The sequence below is a fragment of the Actinia tenebrosa genome, unplaced genomic scaffold, assembly GCF_029948245.1.
Source record: "Actinia tenebrosa isolate PJP-AT-01 unplaced genomic scaffold, QUT_ActTen_1.0 PGA_scaffold9__36_contigs__length_13948895, whole genome shotgun sequence".
In the NCBI taxonomy this organism is placed as follows: Eukaryota; Metazoa; Cnidaria; class Anthozoa; order Actiniaria; family Actiniidae; genus Actinia; species Actinia tenebrosa.
In genome coordinates this window covers 458,275-478,829 of record NW_028292586.1, presented here as the reverse complement: position 1 = coordinate 478,829, position 20,555 = coordinate 458,275, and the positions used below count along the sequence as shown (strand labels likewise).

At 37.8% G+C, this 20,555-nt stretch overlaps 3 protein-coding genes across 4 annotated transcripts; 2 read left to right on the top strand and 1 right to left on the bottom strand.

The window, feature by feature from the left end:
• Positions 1-1,156: 1,156 nt before the first annotated feature.
• Positions 1,157-5,473, bottom strand: LOC116296397 (mitochondrial basic amino acids transporter). The gene is made up of 5 exons (XM_031704415.1): positions 5,232-5,473; positions 4,819-4,862; positions 3,924-4,013; positions 3,068-3,278; positions 1,157-1,948 (listed from the first exon to the last, which is right to left on the bottom strand). The coding sequence occupies exons 1-5, from the start codon at positions 5,269-5,271 to the stop codon at positions 1,443-1,445; spliced, it is 891 nt and encodes a 296-aa protein (XP_031560275.1). The 5' UTR covers positions 5,272-5,473; the 3' UTR covers positions 1,157-1,442.
• Positions 5,474-5,785: 312 nt separating this feature from the next.
• Positions 5,786-9,434, top strand: LOC116296398 (maleylacetoacetate isomerase). The gene is made up of 8 exons (XM_031704417.2): positions 5,786-5,872; positions 6,233-6,284; positions 6,500-6,567; positions 7,094-7,174; positions 7,597-7,677; positions 7,816-7,942; positions 8,470-8,522; positions 8,593-9,434. The coding sequence occupies exons 1-8, from the start codon at positions 5,861-5,863 to the stop codon at positions 8,773-8,775; spliced, it is 657 nt and encodes a 218-aa protein (XP_031560277.1). The 5' UTR covers positions 5,786-5,860; the 3' UTR covers positions 8,776-9,434.
• An 814-nt stretch (positions 9,435-10,248) lies between these two features.
• On the top strand, positions 10,249-19,926 carry LOC116296394 (complement component receptor 1-like protein). 2 transcript variants are annotated; one of them, XM_031704412.1, is made up of 9 exons: positions 10,249-10,615; positions 12,032-12,235; positions 12,965-13,156; positions 13,858-14,025; positions 14,219-14,404; positions 15,646-15,834; positions 16,990-17,265; positions 17,871-17,936; positions 18,414-19,926. In XM_031704412.1, exons 1-9 carry the CDS (start codon positions 10,543-10,545, stop codon positions 19,109-19,111), a joined length of 2,052 nt encoding a protein of 683 aa, XP_031560272.1. In that variant the 5' UTR covers positions 10,249-10,542; the 3' UTR covers positions 19,112-19,926. The 2 variants fall into 2 exon arrangements, with proteins under 2 accessions (XP_031560272.1, XP_031560273.1); XM_031704413.1 differs by lacking the exon at positions 17,871-17,936.
• Positions 19,927-20,555: the final 629 nt, after the last annotated feature.

The following is a 20,555-nucleotide window of genomic DNA, read 5'->3' as shown; positions in this document are numbered from 1 at the left end:
CAGAAATTGTACCAAAATGAAATAGTTATAAATATATCCTTTTTGGATAGATAATAATCGAAAACGTATGATTTTGAGGCAAAAGCAAGTGTTTCCTAGGATACTCAAAGGTTCTTCAGGTATTTTGATATATATGCATATAACATATTCAAATTAGAGCTTTGATCCAAAGTGAAAGCCATGAACTTTAATCCATGTGGAATAGCTAAACCGTTGGACAATAAGTATTCATTCAATTCCAATCCATTCATCATTTATTCATTTTCTCATCAACTTTTTTTTTTGAATAAATAAATCATTCATAATTTACTCATGATTTTGTTTTCTTTTTTCATCTTAAATAAAATTCAGATACGATCATTTATATATTTGTTTATTCATGTATTAATATATTTGTTTTTTGTTTGTTTACTCTTATTAATCAGTATCTATTTTCATTCGTTTAATTAAAATTTATGATAAAACATAGACCAGATTTCTTGCACTATTTTCATTACAAACTTCACGAAATTCTAAGCTCAGCATCTAAGCGATAATATTACAGATAAAAAACACTTTGTTATCGTAGGTTTCGGTGTGTGTGTGTGATCCCCTTAGTGACCTTAAGTACCTTTTCATCAAAGAAAACACGTTCAACGGATGCTTCATACTGATCGCCTGCTTTGTCGGCAAAAGACTGATCTACCACCTACCACGTTGTCAAGTACTATTTAACAGCCAAAGATTGAATGTCATAAAGAATAGAGCCGAAAAAAGTAGAAGAAAATAAATAAGAAGTTTTAAGGCTGCCCCGTATAATAAAGTTTGAATGAAAGTCAAAACGCTATCTTTTAAGTTTCTGAAAACGTGTTTTTGATTACTTTCTGTGACGAAAGCCCGTTTGTTCCGTCCCGTTTTCACCCTTCCCGCGCTTAGGCGCTCGACCTCGTGTTCAATCATGGGAAATCCCCTTGCGCTAAAAAGCCCTAAAAAAACCTGACCGGTTTTCCGAAAAAAAGGGGAAATATTTCAAGCTAAGATTATGAACTATATTTAGTCTGTTTATTTCACAGAATATGATTTTTTTTATTAATACGAAAATATAATTGTAGGAACTTTCATTCGATTTTATGTGGTATTATGTGCCTATATACTCATCAAAGTATATTGCGAACAATTCTTATGATAATAATATTTATTTCTTATATCTTCATCTTTATTTATTATTTCTTCATCCTTTCTCATGGATTTAGTGAGCGCGCGCTCATCGTGATGACGTCAATTCTTGCTAGTTTGACCATTCTTCACTGCTATTGTTTTTCTCTTTCTCGGTTCATTAAAATAACCATAGAAAACCCTTCAGTCCAAAATACTGAGACCACATATAAACATTTGTCATGCACTGAATAATGATAACGATATTAACGATCAATGGGACGCTGGTATTTTCTTTGAAATTAGTATTACTGTTCTTCCACTAGAGAAATATCAGAAGGAATTTGGTCCTTTTTGTGCAAAATCTTTAGTACAAGACCATGAACGTAGAAAATTGCGGCATTTGTAGGGAACGCTCTTAAAATGGTCGGCAAAAGCCCTCGTGTGAATACAACCAATCCTTCTGAACGGTAACTCTTTACCGCACAATCCACAAATCCAGAATACCTGTAGTTACCACGGTTACCATCAGCTTGAACACGTGACTTGATGACGTCAAGCGGAAAAGTAGATACCCAAGACACGACCCCGGAGAGACCCCCGGCTATCAGAGGCACTAGTACGCTACTTTGTGACGTTATTTTGGACAACCAATGCGTAAATAACTCATAGGTACCAAAATAGACCCCAAATCCTGGAACATCGCGGAGGAGTACGACCGAAAAGCCTTGAAAGCATCCGGCAAGCCCTCGAGCTTTAAAGATCTTTTGAAGACAGTCTAGTGAGCCTCGGTATAAACTGCTTACTCTCTTTGCTAAAATTGAAATAGAGATAGGATTACTTGACCTGAAGAGTGCCCACGTATACCGATGCGGTGTCTGAATCACGAGAGAAGAAGAAACGCACCCGTGGAAGGAAGAAATCAAAGAAGAGCAGAAAAAAGATATGAATTTATTGCATTTTTCCTTTGTCGTACCACACCTACCTGGACGGCTTAAAAACGTGAAAAGCATAAATTATTTCACGAAGGTAGAACGCTTTACAGCTTTACGTGCAATGATCATTTCCTTTTATCTTTAAATTTAATCTAATCCAAAATGCAGCGGTAGGAAATCAATTAAATAAAGCTGCTATGATGAATGAATTCAATGGACCTCATTAACTCACCTCAAAATTCATGTGCGATGAATAAATTATCTCTGTGAGTGACGTTGAAGCCGATAAAATGTTGCAAAGCTCACCTTTTTAGAAAATTCGTTATTAAACCTTCAAATTCCTCTAGAAATTGTTTTACGAAACTGAGTTTTAATTTTCTAAGATATTTTAAAACTATTTGTAAAGAATTAACGCACTTTTTACACTTCGGTTGAAGCTCTTGAACTGCCTTCAAAATGCATGCAGTATGAAGAAATTATCTCTTGCAAGGATCGCTTCCGAGAGATAAATAGATTTTTTTTTTGTTGCAAATTCGTTATTTATCTTCCAAATTCCTCTAGAAATTGTTTTATAAAACTAAGTTCTAATTTTCAAAGACGTTTCCAAAACCATTTGGAACTAAGGAAGGCATTTTTTACACTTTTGAGTTGGAGCTCTTGAACTCGCTTCAAAATTGAATGAATAATTTATCTTTGTGTATAACGTTAAAGCTACTAAAATGTTGCAAAGCTCCCTTTAAAAAAAAATTTTTTTTGTTCGAATTCCTTCAAAATCCTCTAAAAGTTGTTTTGTACTTAGTTCTAATAATTAGTTTTTTAGACTTTTTCAAATGGATTTCAAATAAAAGAAAATACTTTTTACACTCTTGAGTTGCAGCTTGTTTTAAAATTCAGGGGGGATGAATAACTGATTATCTCTTGCACGTTGCCCAGGGCAAGTAAAGAAAATATGGATGAAAAATGGTCAATTGTATTTCTAGAAATGGTTTTCAGCTTACCTTCAGTTTGCATTTGAAGTTTGACTTTAACAAGATCTAGTGGACAAATTATAAAGCACTGTGCTAGCCCAGCCAATGACCCAGCAAAATAACTTCCATCTGATTGGCTCTTGAAAAGCTTGAGGGTGTTACCATAAATCCCGAAGAGAATGGCATTTTGAATGGCAACAGCAGTGAGTGGAGGAACCATTCCTTTGAATAACCCTGAAACCTTACATAATAATAACAACTTCTGGTAAAAAGTGTGTTGCTGGCTCACAGACCTACTGACTGGTAATGGATGTTCCCAGATATGGGCTCTTGATCTGGAACTGGGACTTTGAGGTGCTCACAGACCAAGTAGAGCATAAGGATCCAGATGGGGGTGGGGTTGGGGGGGGGGGGGGGTATTTAAATCTCACATAATGAAGCAGGATGATAAAATCCTAAGTCACTCCCTGTTTAATTGGCAAAAAAGGTATAGCGCCTAGGATTTTTCTTGTGTTCCAAAGTGGTATCTTTAAGTGCTAAGATTAAACCCAGGACACGCACGGCCTTCATTCTCTCTTTAGGGGTTAATTTTATTTTTTTCAACAATCATCCCCGCCATCTCTATATGGGAGTACCCTCCCCCCCACCCAGGAGATGCATGCTCTTGTTAATGAACTCCTGATCTGAGAATATGCTGGCTGACAGAATCAATATAGGAGATGGACACTCCTGATCTGAGAATATGCAGATTAAGAGAAGCACTCTCCAGTTAGTACATCAGAATTCTGCAAGCATGGCCCTGCTAGAAGATGGACACGAGATGGACAAATCATAGCTCCAGATTTGATTTTAACACCCATAAAAAATTAAATCTACCAATACTTACAGATTCATTCTTGATAGTACTAGAAAAAACTGTCTTGAAGTCGAGTGTCTTTGTAGCTTTGCCTTTTCCATAAGCAGCTTGCATTCTGACCTGAACAATAAATGTACATAAATTAAAAAATAATAATAATTGAAAGGCCAAGGGATTGGGAACTAGGGAAATAATGCTGGGGGGGGGGGGGGGGGTTGGGTAAAAAAAATTGGAGTTTGTATTAATGGGGCAATATTTTTGTGTTTTTAGTTTGTTTGTTTATTGCATTGATGTTTTCAATATTTCTTAGCAAAATAGATATTTTGTATTTTGTGGAACTGCATGCAGCTGCCCTCGTCCCTCCCTCTCCCCACACAACTGAGAATCTTTTTTGTTTTTAAATGACATTATTAACAGCTAGATTAAGTCGTACTCTTTAATTTATTTAGAAAATATTAATTCCAAAGAACCACCCCCAGATTCCCCCCTGACCACCACCATCGTAAACATCATTATCATCATCATCACCATCATTTGATATCATCATCATTACTATCATCCCCACCATCCCCATTACCGTCATCATTGTCACAAGGATGAATCCAGGTGTGGGAATCAAAGGTGTTTGAACCCCTCCTGAGGTTCAATCGATTGTTTTACCCTAAAATTTAGTTTTGCCACATGTACAGTAGTCTCCTACACAGCCGTTTTTAGTGTTGTCACGCCATGCTCACTCCCTACTTAGGGGAGTGAGCGTGGCGTGACAAACTAATAGCAGCTGCATAGGAGACTACATGTACAGGTTTGAAGTAAATTTTACATGAAGTATACGTTTGGACCCCCTTCTCAATGTTTGGATACCCCTCTCAAAAATTCCTGGATATTTCCATGTGTTATCACATCATCACCATTCATCATTTTATACCTTGACTGTGTCCAATGGCTGACCTACTACCACACCTGCGCAACCTGTTAAAACAATGAAGAATTATAGATAAAGATTTTTTGAGACTAAATATCACACACAAATTTTTGTGCACGGTAGGTCAACGTCACATAACGATGGATAAAGTCGGGAGGAACGAAAACCAGATAAGGTTTCCAAAACTCAAACGTCATTTTTCCGGCTAGGAATTTCACAAGCACGCTTGAGTCTTGACCCCATCTAAATTTACAAACAATTTGCGAAATGCATGATTTATTTGGTGAATTACCTTATTCTACCCTTGAATAAACAAAAAATAATATTAATAAGACATGAAAAATGATTACAAGTAAACATGCCAAAAGTGAGGATCAACTAAAAAGTTTGCAAGACGTATATATCGAGTAACTAACCTCCAAACCATCCCGCTATGAAATCGTTTAAAGCTTTCATAAAGATTTAGGCTTCAGGTACCAGCAGACAAAGTTTACGTAATTCAATTAAAAACAAGCAATAGTCTGCTGCTGGTCTTTGTTGTCCTTCTTTTACTCTTTGGGGCGGGTAATCGATCGAAGAATTTGAGGAACAATTGATTGCTTTATAGCATTATACTTTGCGTGACAGAACTGACAAACGTACCATGCTTCACAGTAGTTGCTCCGAAATAGTACCAGTTGCGCAGAAATCACAGCTATTTTGACTTAGCCTCCACTCCTGTCCAATCCACCCGTTATCTTTCATTTTTCATTATCCCAAAAAGCTCCAAAAGCTTTATTATTTACATTTCATCCTACCATCCCATTTGCTCATTTATATAACCACTAGCATGGGCTACCGTACCGACGGGCTACATTTTTTCCCTTCCACTCCCGTCCACTCATTTATCCCCGAGCTTGATAACGATCCTTGGGTTACCTGTATAATTCATCGCAGGGGAGGTCTGGGTACTAGTCGAAATATTCCATTTTCTAAACAAAACACGTATATATATATATATATATATATATATATATTTATAGGGATTTTATTTAATTATTTTGCCATGTCTTCAAAGGTATGTTTAAAATTGATAATAATAAGTGTTCATAATATAACGATGTTATTTATTTTGGTCTGAAACAGTACAAAGAGAACAGGGTGTTTTCCACTTGACACGTTGTAAAAAATTATCGCTCCCAACAATTTCGTTTTACAGCTTCTTTGCGGGCTTCTTTGACACCTATTCTTCTTTATTTTTACCCTTCGTGTAGAAATATTATTGTTTATTAATGCGGGCAGCAAAATGTTGTTGTTTTGTTTGTAAGACAGCATTAGATTAAAGACAATAAAAACTTGCCTTGAAATATTGAACATTGAATGCAAGATTAAGAGGGAAATGAAACAAAAATAGAATGATATGTCTTTTTGATTTCAGCCAGTTCTATACTCGTACTTTAGAAGTTCATGCTCATGGAGAGTCAGGACAGGTAACATTCTGTTAAATTCCAAAAACCTTCTTAAACTTTGCCTTTCAGTGAAATCCCCAGATTTGAGAGTGTCTGAGGAGGGTATCTAGTGCAGTTATAGTAAATAAATATCTTCCCCAATGGGGGGATGGGTGGGGGTAGGGGAGATTTAGTAGTGTCTACTTATTAGTACTCAAAAATCCATTCATTTTTTTCTTTTTCATTTTTTAATTTAGCACTTGCTCTCAAGGGAATTGAATATGAATACCATCCTGTGAACCTTATCAAAAATGGAGGAGAACAGGTATATAAATAATAATTTGGGCTGTCTATACTAGTATTATGTTTTATTTTTATGTTTCATATGATGATAAAATTAATTTAAATTTCGAGTAGGAAGAAGGACTTTTATTTTATAAATTTCCATGAGGACGTCACTCCATACTCACCTCAATAAAATATCCCTCTCTCCCCTCCCCCGAAACACATGCATGTTACATTATAAGGGACACTCCCCACTCCCTCAACAAATCACTCCTCTCTCCCCTCCCCCAAAACACATGCATGTTACATGATAGGGGACACTCCCCACTCACCTCAACAAATCATTTTTTCCTTCCCTCCCCCCTCCCCCCCCATCTCCCCCAACACATGGATGTTACAAATGAATTGCCAATAGGAATAGGTCACAGTGAGTCTATGGGTCTAGTGAGGGGTGGAATATCTACTGTAACATCATTCCCTATGGAAGATATTGATACATGATTATTTCAGGACCTATGCAGTATTATTCTATTATTTTGATACAAATAATTTCAATTTTTGTTTAGCACTCGGACGACTACAAGAAACTAAATCCTATTGGAGAAATACCAACACTAGTCATTGATGGACACACCTTAACCCAGTCTGTAGGTCTCTAGAATATGGAATGAATCATTCTCTAATTCATTTACCACACACTGTTTTCATTGTTACACATCAATACCAACACTAGTCACTAGTCAAATACCAATACTAGTCATTGATGGACACACCTTAACCCAGTCTGTAGGTCTCTAGAATACAGCATGTAACAATGGCTTTGTAACAATGACAACAGTGGTAATCTGGTTATCAGGAAATTTAAAGGGGTGCAAATGCACTGATCATCTCCTAAAATGCTAAGAACAAGTTATTAGTAGCTTAGCAGTTAAATGTATATTTACTTCTTGACTAGGTGGTCCCCACATTTTTTCTATAATGCATTCCCAACTCTCCTCATGAGGTCTCTGTGCTTTTCAATCATCAACTCAACAAATATAAATCAGCATATTGTTTTGATGTTCATCAGCTAGGAATAATTGAGTATTTGGATGAGACAAGACCAGAACCACCCTTGCTTCCAAAGGGAGACCCTCACAAGCGTGCACTGGTAAGCATAACTTATAGATTTAATAAATAAGTAGTATTTTCTTAAATCATATTAATGATGATAAACAGAACTTGGGCTGTCTGAGTTATTACGAACTTCATTGAGTCCCTATTATTATATTCTTGGTTGGTTTGTTAGGTGCGCCAAGTAAGTCTTCATATAGCTGCTGGGATACAACCCATTCAAAATTTGAAAGTTCTTCAGTATGTTGGTGCCGAGAAGAAGATGGAGTGGGGCCACTACTGGATTGATAGAGGCTTCCAAAGTGAGTCTCTTGTTAAATTTCATTTGAAAACATTTTTTTACCTCCTCAGGGCTTAAAATAATGGCCGGTTAGTTGCCAGTCAAGATGATGGTCCAAATTAGTATTAGCTGGTCATACCTTATTTCTAGCTCAAAATTACTAATCAAAATAACTTGCAAGGCAAAGATTTGACTGGACAAGTTCCAATTCTGGGTGGACATTGTCTGGTTTCCAGACAATATTTTAAGCCCTGCTCCTTTCAATGAGTTATTCTGTTAAACTCTCTTTTTCCTCATTTTCTCCCATAATCTTTTTCCATCTTGTTAGAAAAGATGATCAAAATTTATTTCCCAAAATCCAATTTACTCTTTTTTCTTGTTTCATTTCTTTAATCTCTTTGTTTGCTTTGGTCCTTTTTCTCATTTCTTTTGTCTCATTTATTTCCCACTCTATTCCTTTTATCCAGTTTTTTTACCTTTGGTCTTTATTGTATCTCCTTCATTTTTTCAACTTCTAAGTCTTACTCCCAAACTCAATAATTTTTGTAGGTTTGGAAAAGGTGCTACAAGGAACATCTGGAAAGTACTGCGTTGGAGATGAGGTATGATGGAAATGTTTTTTATTAGTTTTTCTTGTGCATTTGCAAATATAAAATGTGTTCTTCTTTCCAGATCACCATGGCAGACCTGTGTCTCGTCCCTCAGGTCTATAATGCCAACCGTTTTAAAGTAGACATGGCACAGTTTCCAGTCATTTCAAGGATTCATGATGCCTTAGCTCAAGTTGATGCATTCAAGGAGGCTCATCCTTCTCGGCAGCCTGATTGTCCTGAGGAGCTGAGGGAAAATAAATAAATTTGTATTTTGTGAGAAATCCCAAAAAAATTCCTTGCCTCTATTTTCATATTTTCACAAGATTTTTCTTCTCTTGAAAAGAAAAGACCCCTTGATGTACTATTTTTTATGTTGACTCCATGTTTGGGATGTGAGGCAAGAGATCTATAGTGTTAGATATTTATTAGCATACTCAGTATTATACAACATTTAGGGCTCAAATACTATGGATCTCACCGAACTGTGGCGACACACCAAAAATTTGTCTCGCTACCACACCTTAATTTATCTACTGACACACCTACTTTAGTCAATGTCTTGGATCTAGCACATTGCCAGCAAGGTATTCACTGTAATACATGTAACAAAAGTAGGCATGTCAGTAGACCAATTAGGGTGTGGTAAGGAGACAAATGTTTGGCATGTCGCCACAGTTCGGTGAGATCCGTAGTAAGCACTAGCAATAATTAGAAAAGTGCAAGTACTTTTCTTTGCTTTACGATTTAAAAAAATCTGCTACTGAGAAAACGTTTTCAAGTAATAATGTTTCCTACATGATCTGCTAGTGGACAAGGTTAAGTTTGAGCCCTGAATATTAGTTTCATTAATAAAAGGTAAAAAGAATTTTGGTGATTAATTTTTTGTGTTAAATAGACCATTTAATAAAATTCTTTGTGTGAGTTGTATCCATATTTGTGTGTGTTAAACAAAGAAATGATACTCTAGGGAATGACACATGGTCTGTAATGGGAGAACATTACACCCAAGCTAAAAAGAAGTTAATTAAATGCTGGTTAAAATCATTGAAGTTTGACATATTGCAAATTTTACCATTCCCCTGCATGGAATTACGAAAATAATTTCCAACTAATAAATCCATTAAAAGCTAATATTAACAGGGACGTAGGAGCTAGGGGGGCTATTGCAACCCCCCCCCCCTCCCCCCATACACACAATTTTTGAGAAATATGAAACTAAAATCTTATGTTCAAAAATAATGAAAATGTAGACGCTAGTAGCTATAGCATTTGCTATGCTAGCATATATCAATCAAATCAAATTTGCTAAACAACCTAGTTTAGATTTTAGCCCTACCCACCCCCTCCCTAAAAAAATATCCTCCTACGTGAGATAAAAATGAAAAAAATTCCAATCAAGATAAATTAATTTAATGTTTGAACGACTTTATAAAATTACCTTTTCCTTACATATCCGATATCTTTTTTCTTTAAGCGAGTCAGTAAATTTATGCTTAAAAATGATCTGACGTAATGGGATTTTCACAGAAAAACTGTAAATTGTTTTAAATTTTTTTTGACATTTCATGTATAATTTATGCATACCCAGATAGGCCATACCAAATAAGGGATTTGTATATAAGATCGTTCATGCAGAGTTTCACGATACTTGAGTTTCACTGGATGAGTTCCCGCGGGAATCACGCGGGACACGCCCATGCTGCGACCGTGAAGCTTAATATGTGAGCTGGGCATCATTACGTGCACGAAAAGATGGCGGAAGTCATCTGAGCATTTCCACGAAAACCTCAACTTTGTAACCATCTTACGGCACAAATAACTTCGATTTACCAGCCCAATCGAAGACGAAAGCTTACATTATCTTCTCGCTTATTATTTCGTCGTTATAGAGAAGTATAAACGTCAAGAAGAAATAATTTTTACTTCGCAAAGGCGAGCGAGTGGTGTGATCTTACGGTAGTCTAGAATATCAAGTTTCGTTCTTCAAGAGATTTAATCATAATTATCGAGTTTATTGTCTACAAGAAGCATGCTCTTCACGAAAGAAAAGGTGCTTGTTTTAATGGTCTTCGTTTTTGCTTTATTTAAGCCAAAAACTGACGGTAAGTCGTAAAAATATTCCAATAAATATATTCAGGAAACTAAAAATTGTGTAATGTTGTGTAAAAGTATATTCTTTGAATCTTGTCCTTCTCACACATTCTAACGTTTTATAAAAAGTGTATATGTTTTACTTACTAAATCATAGTCTGTTTTCATAGACTCTAATGGCATTTCTTCTGGAATTTTATATAATTTTTTAGCAAGATGGTCGCGATTATTGACTATTAAGCCTACCTAAGCTTGTTTACTTTTGTTTTCCAACTCGATTAAAAATACGTACAATTTTATGTGAACCGAACTTAATTTATAAGTATAGGGTATTTTCTTGAGAGTAATAATTTCTAAAGACACTAAGTCACTTGAGGAAATTGTTCACAAAATTTTCATCTCTTAAAATTCAATTTATTTTCTTCAAACGTTTGTACAATATGTACAACAACATATGATGAAATATAGGCTTATTTCTATCTTACTGTACGTTTTTATGAACATGCATTTACACCTTGTTCATAATTTCCAACAGAGTGGATTTTGGTTAGTCTTGAAAACCTTTTGAAAAACCTTCAAATTTGGGCTGATCATAGTCAGGGCATGGCTATAACTCACACGTCACATGGGTGGGCGTACTGTTAACGTTTCCAAAAATCAACTTTTTAGCCATAAACGATTGGACTTAAATAAAGAAGTCATAACTGGTGATAATATTTATCAATTTGAGAGCAGTTGTTTCATTAGTTCAGGAGATATAATAAATTAAAGTTGCTAAATTTTGCAGTAAATGCAGGTTGGTTGGCCAACATTTTGCCAACCAACATAGATTTACTGTCAAATTTTACAACGTTAACTCGAAAACCATCAAGAGATTTGTCCTCAAATTCTCAGATATCTTCCAAAGGGATACGATCTTGCTACTCTTGACTTTGTTCGTTTATTGCTTGAATTTCCAAGAATTTCTTGTTCTTGATCAAAACAAATGACATCATCGTACGCCCACCTATTAGAATTTAGAATGTCAGGTTTTGCATAGACAAGTAATATGGAGAACTTCAAGAAAACCCCTGCAAATCAATGGGGGGAAGCTAACTGCACTGCACTGACGTAGATCAGCCCAGATATTGTTTCAGAGTTCCATCTCTGAGTTAGCCGTGCCCTGACTTTGATCATCCCAGAGGTTGCTTCAGGGTTCAATCTGTGAGTTAGCCATGCCATGACTTGGATCAGCCCAGAGGTTGTTTCAGGGCTTGATCTGTGAGTTAGCCATGCCCTGACTTTGATCATCCCAGAGGTTGTTTCAGGGCTCGATCTGTGAGTTAGCCATTCCTTGACTTTGATCATCCCAGAGGTTGTTTTTGGGGATATCGATAAAATGTTAAAATGTGAAGGTTTTAAAATGTTTTTCTTGTTTTGTTTTTTAGCTTCTACTTGCAGTACTCTTTCAATCAAGTTACCATTGAAAGCAAGGCATGTAGGTTCTTCAACATGGTTTGGTGCAGGCGATGTCTTAAAATTTCACTGTGAAAGTAGTGGTGCAACAAAACCATACTATAAACTAAAGGGAGTAATAAAGATTGAGTGTCAAAAGGATGGAACCTGGAGCTCCAAAATTCCAATATGTGCTGGTAAGTTTTTATGAAAAAAATTACCAAGCAATAAACCTGAAGCGTTTTACCCCCGTCTCTAGACCATAATCCTTTTGACACTGCTTTTGTTCTTTAATTATGACTATTGTTCCTGTATTCTCTAAGGAATCAAAATTTTAATATGAAAGAATTTTAAAAACTATTATGGTATAGAGTCAGGGGTAAAACGTCATCTCGCTTCAGGCCTATTGGTAATAAAATCACAGTTTTAGGGGTCCAAGTCAATGGAGGTCTGATGAATTCTAGTGGCTCTGTGAACTTCAATAAAACCATTTAGTACCTTGGGTGTAATGTTTTCCTATTTCAGGCCAAGTGTCATTCCCTAGAGTTTTACCATTTCTTTATTTAATGGTTAAGCACGAGAAGACGCATGAATATGTAATCAATACTATTCAAACAAAGAAGCCTATGCCCAAGAGAATGACACGTGGTCTTGGGGTAAAAGAATTGTGTATGTTCGTCATATCTCTTATGGGTAAAAATCAGCAATTTGGTATCTTTTAGGGTGTGAAGATTGAAATTTAGAATTGCGGCATATGTCTTGGTATCTTTTGGGCTACAAATCGTCCAACCACGCCCCTCTTAAAAGACTTTTGGGATTTTTTAGGGGTATTTTTTTTGAAATTTCCGATGAGCATACCCGATACTTTTATCCCAGAAACCACACATTTATCTATAATTTTGATAATTTTTTCTCTCTCTTCTCAGCTTCTGCCTGCCCAGCTGTTGGTCCATCTGTTCCAAATGCTCAATTACTGACCACTATAATCCCTGGGGGGACCAACAACTTTGGAAATAGAATCAATTATAGATGTAATTTAGGATTTAAGCTTGGTTCTAGCAGCTCTAATAAGATATGCCAGAAGAACGGGTATTGGGAAGGAAATGTGACATGTGTGGGTAGGTACTGGTTCAAATATGTGTTTTGTTTTAAATACTGTGCTCAGCATCATTATGTCATTATCATCATCAGTTATCATCATTATCATCGTCACAGTCAGTTGTCATCATCATCAGCAGCAGCAGCATCATTATCGTCATTAGCGTTATATTATATATTTTATTAGCATAGTATTAGTACCATATTTTAGTATTTTACTTAAATTATATATATTATTATGAATTTTATCAGGGCTCCTATTGATAACAGTTATTTTATGTAACTGAAAGGGCTACCCTGTATAAATAAAGATTCATTCATTCATCATCATCAGTTGCATCATCTTGATCATCATCATCATCCTCATTATTATCATCAGTTGTCATCATCATAAGTTGTCATCATCGTAAGTTGTCGTCATTATCATCAGTTGTCATCATTATCATCAACCTTGTTTTAGGATTTTACCTTCCAACAAAAATCTTGGTCAGTGGTATTTCAACAATCAAAATGGAGACACAGATTCAAATTGAGATTCATATTTTTGTTTGTACCAAAATACCCAAAACATGGCACAAACATGGCACAGACACAGCCATGAGAAGGTCATGGCACTGTGTAGTTTCAAAAACACCCATACCTTTGCCACAAAGAAAGGTAGATCTGAGAAGGGCTCCAACATCAATATTTACATCCTCTTTATGCTATATTCCCTCCCCAGGCATTGTCTGTCCTCTACCATCCATTAACTATGGTAATGTAACGTATAGCTCATTAGGCTATGGCAGCGTAGCCAACTATACCTGTGATAAAGGTTATGCTGTGAATGGACAGCCAATAAGAATATGTGATAAAAGTGGGCATTGGTCTGGAAATACTCCTCTGTGCTGTAAGTTGACCTAGACTAGTTTTCTTTTGTCCACCAGTGCATTTTTCCCAATACATAGCTCTTATTAACCAAGTTGTGTATGTGTTTGTCCAACCACATGCGATAATGAATTCATTTGTAATTAACTGTTGCATGTGATTGGTCAGAACACGATGTCTGTTACTGAAAGAGCTTGTTTATATTTGATTATTAGTAAGGCTGTGTCCACAGCTATCGGCACCAACCAATGGCTACATCAAGAACCTCGTGGATTACCTTGCATCTCGTGAAGTTGGTGCTACTATAAGATTTGTATGTAACCCGAATTATAGAATGAGAGGCAATAAATTCAGGACGTGTGAGGCTAATGGGAGGTGGTCAGGACAGCAACCAAAGTGTGGTAAGTAGATCAAGGGTAGCGTAGCAGCAGTGCGTCCACTTGCTTGGGGTCTCCAGTTTTAATGCTGGTCTTTGCATTACTTATGGTTCTCTGGTTTCCCTCCCTCCACAAAATCTGCCATTCTAAATTCATACTCTGAGTTAGCCGTGCACTGACTTCTATCAGCCCAGAGGTTGTTTCAGGGTTCCATGTGATTTAGTCATGCCATGACTTAGATCAGCCCAGAGGTTGTTTCAGGATATGATCTGTGATTTAGCCATGTCATGAATTAGATCAGCCCAGAGGTTATTTCAGGGTTTGATCAGCGAGTTAGCCATGCCCTGATTTAGATCAGCCCAGGGGTTGTTTCAGGGTTCTATCTGTGAGTTAGCCATGCCCTGACTTAGATCAGCCCAGGGGTTGTTTCAGGGTTTGATCTATGAGTTAGCCATGCCCTGACTTAGATCAGCCCAGGGGTTGTTTCAGGGTTCGATCAGTGAGTTAGCCATGCCCTGACTTAGATCAGCCCAGGTGTTGTTTCAGGGTTCGATCAGTGAGTTAGCCATGCCCTGACTTAGATCAACCCAGGGGTTGTTTCAGGGTTTGATCTATGAGTCAGCCATGCCCTGACTTAGATCAGCCCAGGTGTTGTTTCAGGGTTTGATCTGTGAGTTAGCCATGCCCTGACTTAGATCAGCCCAGGGGTTGTTTCAGGGTTTGATCTGTGAGTTAGCCATGCCCTGACTTAGATCAGCCCAGGGGTTGTTTCAGGGTTCGATCAGTGAGTCAGCCATGCCCTGACTTAGATCAGCCCAGGGGTTGTTTCAGGGTTCGATCTGTGAGTCAGCCATGCCCTGACTTAGATCAGCCCAGAGGTTGTTTCAGGGTTTGATCAGTGAGTCAGCCATGCCCTGACTTAGATCAGCCCAGGGGTTGTTTCAGGGTTCGATCTGTGAGTCAGCCATGCCCTGACTTAGATCAGCCCAGAGGTTGTTTCAGGGTTTGATCAGTGAGTCAGCCATGCCCTGACTTAGATCAGCCCAGATGTCAAGGGTATACATATACCTAAAGAAAGCCCTTGAATAAAGGAACAGCTTGCAAACACTTATGTGACGCTAAGTCCAGGAATCGAACCTGAGAACCCTGAGGTAAAAAGTGAGTACACTACTACTCCACCCTTGATTCCCGTAAACACAACTACTTTTCCCTTATTTGCTTCTAGCTGTGCTTACTTTTTCATTGTTTCCTTCATTTTATTATAGTAATAAACACCTGCGGCTCACCTGGGCCGTTTTCCAATGGGGTCATGACAAGCAGCCTTCCAAATTATATAATTGGAACAGTCGTGAACTTTAGCTGTCATTCTGGTTATAAGTTAATTGGTGATGTGAGTAGAAGAACGTGCATGCACGATGGGCACTGGACTGGGATACAGAACCCAACATGTAAAAGTTAGTATTTGGTTTAATCCTAACATTTTTGTTGTTGTTTTTGTGCTGAGGTGATGGGAGTAGTGTAGCAGTGTTGTCATTAGAGCAGTTTTTTAGGCTGCATTCATAACGTTTGACAGGGGGGGGGGGGCAGGTGAATTTGAGGGGGATCAGGAAAAGTTTGGTAGGAAAAAGGGGTGGATGGGCAAATTTTTGTCAGAAAAATGGGGGGGATGCACAATTGCTGGAAGAAGCTACAAGCCTTGCTTAGGGGGGATCGTATTTTTTTGCATGACTTTAAGGGGAGTCTTAAGAATATTATTCTGGACATTTCAAATTTTCACCTGACACCCCCCCCCCCCCCCCCCCCCCCCCCCCATTTGGCATACATATGAATGCAGCCTTAGAGCAGTTTTTTGTATGAATGTTAAAAGGTCATGGCACCAACATGTAAGTGACAAGGCATACACCAGACCAATCACATTTCCCAAGAATTTACTCTCCATCCAATCGAATGCCTGGAACACAGCATAAATATGGCACAGACATGGTCCTGCAGAGGTCACAGCACAGCCAGACCATTCACATATTGCATGAGAAAAAATGACCCAATCAAAAATTCTAGAAAACATCACAGTCATGGCATTATGGCTATTAGCTTTACACAGTTATGTGAAAACTGCTCTAGTAGTTGTTGGAAGTGGTAGTTGAGTGGGATGCCATGCACAGCTACAGTGCTCTCTCTAACTGCTGTGTAGTTCATGCTAGGAGACCTGAATTCTATTTCCTGCTGAGCTACATATGTGAGTTAAGATTGTTGGATGTGTTGTTTTCTTCCTTGCCACGAAAGTTTTTCTCCAGGTTCCACGGTTTCCTTTCCTTTGTAAAAATCAAGATGTGAGTTGAGTGTTTGTAAATACTAAGTGCAGTGGTAGCATGTGTGAAGCGGACATCAGCTGGTAAAATAATATTTATTGTTTGTAGTTGTTATCATTGAAGGTGATGGTAGTGGGTTCTTTTGATTTTTATGGTTATGGGTGTGGGTGGTAATAGTGTTTATAGTTTTCATTGAAGGTGATGGTAGTGGTTACTCTTGGTATTTTTATTGTTGATATTTTCATAGTAATTTTGGTGTTTTGTATAATATTTATGTCATCTTTTTCCTTTCTATCACAGTTCTATTTTGTGAAGAACCAGGAAACATTTTTTACGGCAGTCATGATAAGCATTCCGACAAGTACAGCTATGGTTCCTCAGTTAGTTACTCATGCGACTCTCGGTATTACCTCTGGGGGAATGCTACATTAACCTGTCAAGCTGTTAGCTCTGGCCTAACCTACTGGTCAGGGTCAATACCAAGTTGTCTGACTCTGCCTCGCTTTGAAGAGAAGTGTGTCAGGCTGAAAGGAAAGTTTAAAGTGGAACATGGCCGACCTATTTGTTTATTTCCAGGTATGTTAAGCGGTTCTAAAACCAGTGTTTTTCTCTATATCATAGCTTGTTTAGTTCACTTGCAGTGTTTTGTGCAGGGAGTGAATTGTTTGGTCCATGGGTTTCCTGTGGTATAGGTGTGGCCGTGGTTGATATTCCACCCTCCCCACCTATCCAAAAACAATTCTCTTTGTAAAACTTATTCTAATTTTGCATAATTAAAACTTTTGCTGTGAGAACGAGAAAAAGCCCAAAAATGGGGTCTGTAAATTAAAACACTAACTTTGATCCTGACCTACCCCAGCACTTAAGCACTTTCAGGGGCGTGGCCAGAATTGTCCGAAAGGGAAGGCCCAAATTCAAAGATCCGCCATTTTGTTTGAGCTCCCGAACCAAGAAAAAACCCTGCCGCATTACGTTTTGCATTTTTTTTTTTTTTTTTTGCCAAATGACAAATCGAAAATTACCGCCATATAAGTTCTAAAAAGCCGCCATTTTGGTTGCCATGAGGGGGGGAGGGGGGAAGGCTGGCACCCTTGGCCCCCCTGTCTACGCTCTACGCACCTGTCTACACCCCTACCCAATTAAAGAACTTTCAATCTAACAATGATTTGTTTTTATTCTAGACGGTAGTTCTAGCACACCATTAACCCCTCCTGTGACATTTACTAAACATTCTCCACTTAAATCCTGTGAGATGGAATAATTAAATTTTTCTTTAATTTATAACAAGATATTATGTCGATTGTATAGCGCAGGAATACAATTTTATTATTATACAAAGGAAAAAATAAAACGAGCACACTGAAAAAATAGAGTAAATTTCGACAATTTAACCGATCATAGTGCAGAAAATAAACGATTATCCAATCAGAAAGCTCAGACGCAGCACATCATGGTCGCATTACAGCACGTTCGTACCTGCAGTCAATGAATATCTGCTTTATCGCACGACTCAGTAGTTAAAAGCAGTTAACATGTTTATGCATGCATTTTCATGCATTTGTTTTAAATAGAGCTTTGAATGAAGTGTGCTTGGTCATGCTGTTGTGGTTGCCCAGCTTTTGTATTAGACTAGTGTGTATTCCACGGGTTTATGAAAACCATTCTATCAAAACTCTAACTGACAGGTAAGAAACATATCAAAATATCTTTATTGTATCTTTCAGCCACAACAGCGACACACTTGAAAGGTGAAAGGAAAGCCGACAGAGAATTGGACACGCTGACCATAGTCACTGCCAGCGCGGGCTCCACTTTGGGTGCCTTGGTCATTTTGCTCAGCGTCATGGTGTTTGTGCGTCGTTTTCATCGCAGTCGAAGGTTCAGGAATCATTCGATACGCAGTCGTTTCTACAGTGATGATGACCACGTGACTTTGATTGCCACATGCCGGGAGGACGTGCACTTTGCTCTGCCGTCTTATGATGAAGCTATGAGTCAGGTGCAGCGGGATCCTCCGCCTTTTGAAACCGTGGTCCAATCGAATGGAGTGGGACCTACAAATAATAATTCGCCCGTCTTGCCAATCACTGGTGTTGCTTCGAATCCAGAAGGGAGAGATGACAGAGATAATCCGAGTGCGCATGCTCAAAATGAGAACTCCGCTGACCAGCACATAAATATTGTCAATAATCCTATGAACGAGAATTCGTCTGAGGGAACATCCTTACTTAGTCAAGTTGCTAATCAGGGGGAGACCCCTAGTGAACAACCACAGGAAAGCTTTGTGATGAATACTCTTTCGTCTGAGGAAAGCCTGGTTGAATCTGATCCCACTTCATCACGGGAAGGATTGAATTTGAGTGTCTCTGAGGACGAGCAATCAATCAACGAATCACAGCCGTTAATCATATCGAACACTTAGTTCTCTTTTGTAATTATTTTGTAAATACAAGTGGGATTGAATTTTCTAATCTGATAAAAATAAGTAAGCCTCGCTGACTTTAGTGAGCAGTCACTTCGATTATTTTGAAAATCTATGGTGTTAGATGACCTGTGATTTACGACCAATACCTGTACAAAGACCTGTGGTTTGCGACCACTACGTGTATGCAGACTCCTGAATTACGACCAGTACACTTACAAAGATCCTGTGTGTGGCTACGAATATTTGTAAGAAGACTTGTTGTTGCGACCAGCTGGAGCTGGAAACTAATTTGAGTGTAAACTCCATGCATCTCTTCCAATTCTTTCAATCCAGTCGTTCAATTTTTGGAACTATATTGCTATAAATAGAATGCTATCAAAATTAATATTTTTCTCCCCTTAAATAGGGAAATCCATATGTTCATAGGTTTATCTTAATATCACATTGTTGGAATAATTGTTCAAGATTTAATCTGAACGAAACAAAAAAAACCCGCATTGTCAGCCGTTATAACACAGGGTGAGCCCAAGGGCTGAGGATCGTAGAGGCCTGGCAACTCTGTGCCACTCCATATTTGCCATAACGTTTCTCTCTTTCTAGAGCCTATTTAGGTTGATAAGACATTAGCCACCAAAGCAAGTAAAAATAAGCCGGAACTATATAAAAATATACGTGCATCCACCACACCACAGGTAGTCCAGATAATAGATACCAAATTAGTTGGTTTGCTGATAAGATTCATTGGGTTAGTTGGTGACCATGTTTGAAAACGAAATCAAAAGTACAATTAAATTCTATGAAGTTTTCTTAAAGTCGTGTTTTCTCGTGGGCAGGGGGGATGGGAAAAGTGTGTATGTGTTTAAATGGGATGAGAAGTAATATTTCAAAGCCGACAATGAGGACTGGACGGGATTTCAAGTCTAAGCAATTAGTTCCAGTCCGAGGCACAACCGAGGACTGGAACTAATTGCTTAGACTTGAAATCCCGTCCAGTCCGATATTGGAGGCTTTGAAATGACTTCTCATCTCATTAATTATTCGACTTAGAGTAACTGGAACAAAATTAATTCAATCCTAGGACTGAATTAATTTTGTTCCAGTTACTCCAGACTGAATGCATTCCTTTCACAGCACTTTACCAGGTTTCAAGTAACATCATGTGACCCAAAAATAGCCCATTGATTGGCTGGTTTACTCATGAATTATTAATGAGTATGAGAAAAATACTTCAGAGATCGAAACAGCGATACTTCGATACTAAGCCTTTGTTATTCGTGTGCCAACCAGGAATCGATTGGCTTGCGACCCAAAGCAACTTGTAAAGAGCTTTTGTGATAATGGTTGACATATCATCATCACATTGCCGGTTTCTGTCAGTAAACATGGAGAATCGGACAAAATCTTTTTTTCTCCAGTTCTTTCTATTGTGTTAATTTGTGTG

Coding starts and splice junctions, on each gene's coding strand:
- LOC116296394 (XM_031704412.1), top strand. CDS start 10,543: ATGCTCTTCACGAAAGAAAAGGTGCTTGTTTTAATGGTCTTCGTTTTT. Junction 10,616..12,031: donor ATTTAAGCCAAAAACTGACG/GTAAGTCGTAAA, acceptor TTTGTTTTTTAG/CTTCTACTTGCAGTACTCTT. Junction 13,157..13,857: donor AGGAAATGTGACATGTGTGG/GTAGGTACTGGT, acceptor TTCCCTCCCCAG/GCATTGTCTGTCCTCTACCA.
- LOC116296397 (XM_031704415.1), bottom strand. CDS start 5,271: ATGAAAGCTTTAAACGATTTCATAGCGGGATGGTTTGGAG. Junction 4,863..5,231: donor CATAGCGGGATGGTTTGGAG/GTTAGTTACTCG, acceptor TTGTTTTAACAG/GTTGCGCAGGTGTGGTAGTA. Junction 1,949..3,067: donor ACTTCAAATGCAAACTGAAG/GTAAGCTGAAAA, acceptor TTTCAATTTTAG/CAAAGAGAGTAAGCAGTTTA.
- LOC116296398 (XM_031704417.2), top strand. Junction 7,175..7,596: donor GACACACCTTAACCCAGTCT/GTAGGTCTCTAG, acceptor GATGTTCATCAG/CTAGGAATAATTGAGTATTT. Junction 7,678..7,815: donor ACCCTCACAAGCGTGCACTG/GTAAGCATAACT, acceptor TTGGTTTGTTAG/GTGCGCCAAGTAAGTCTTCA.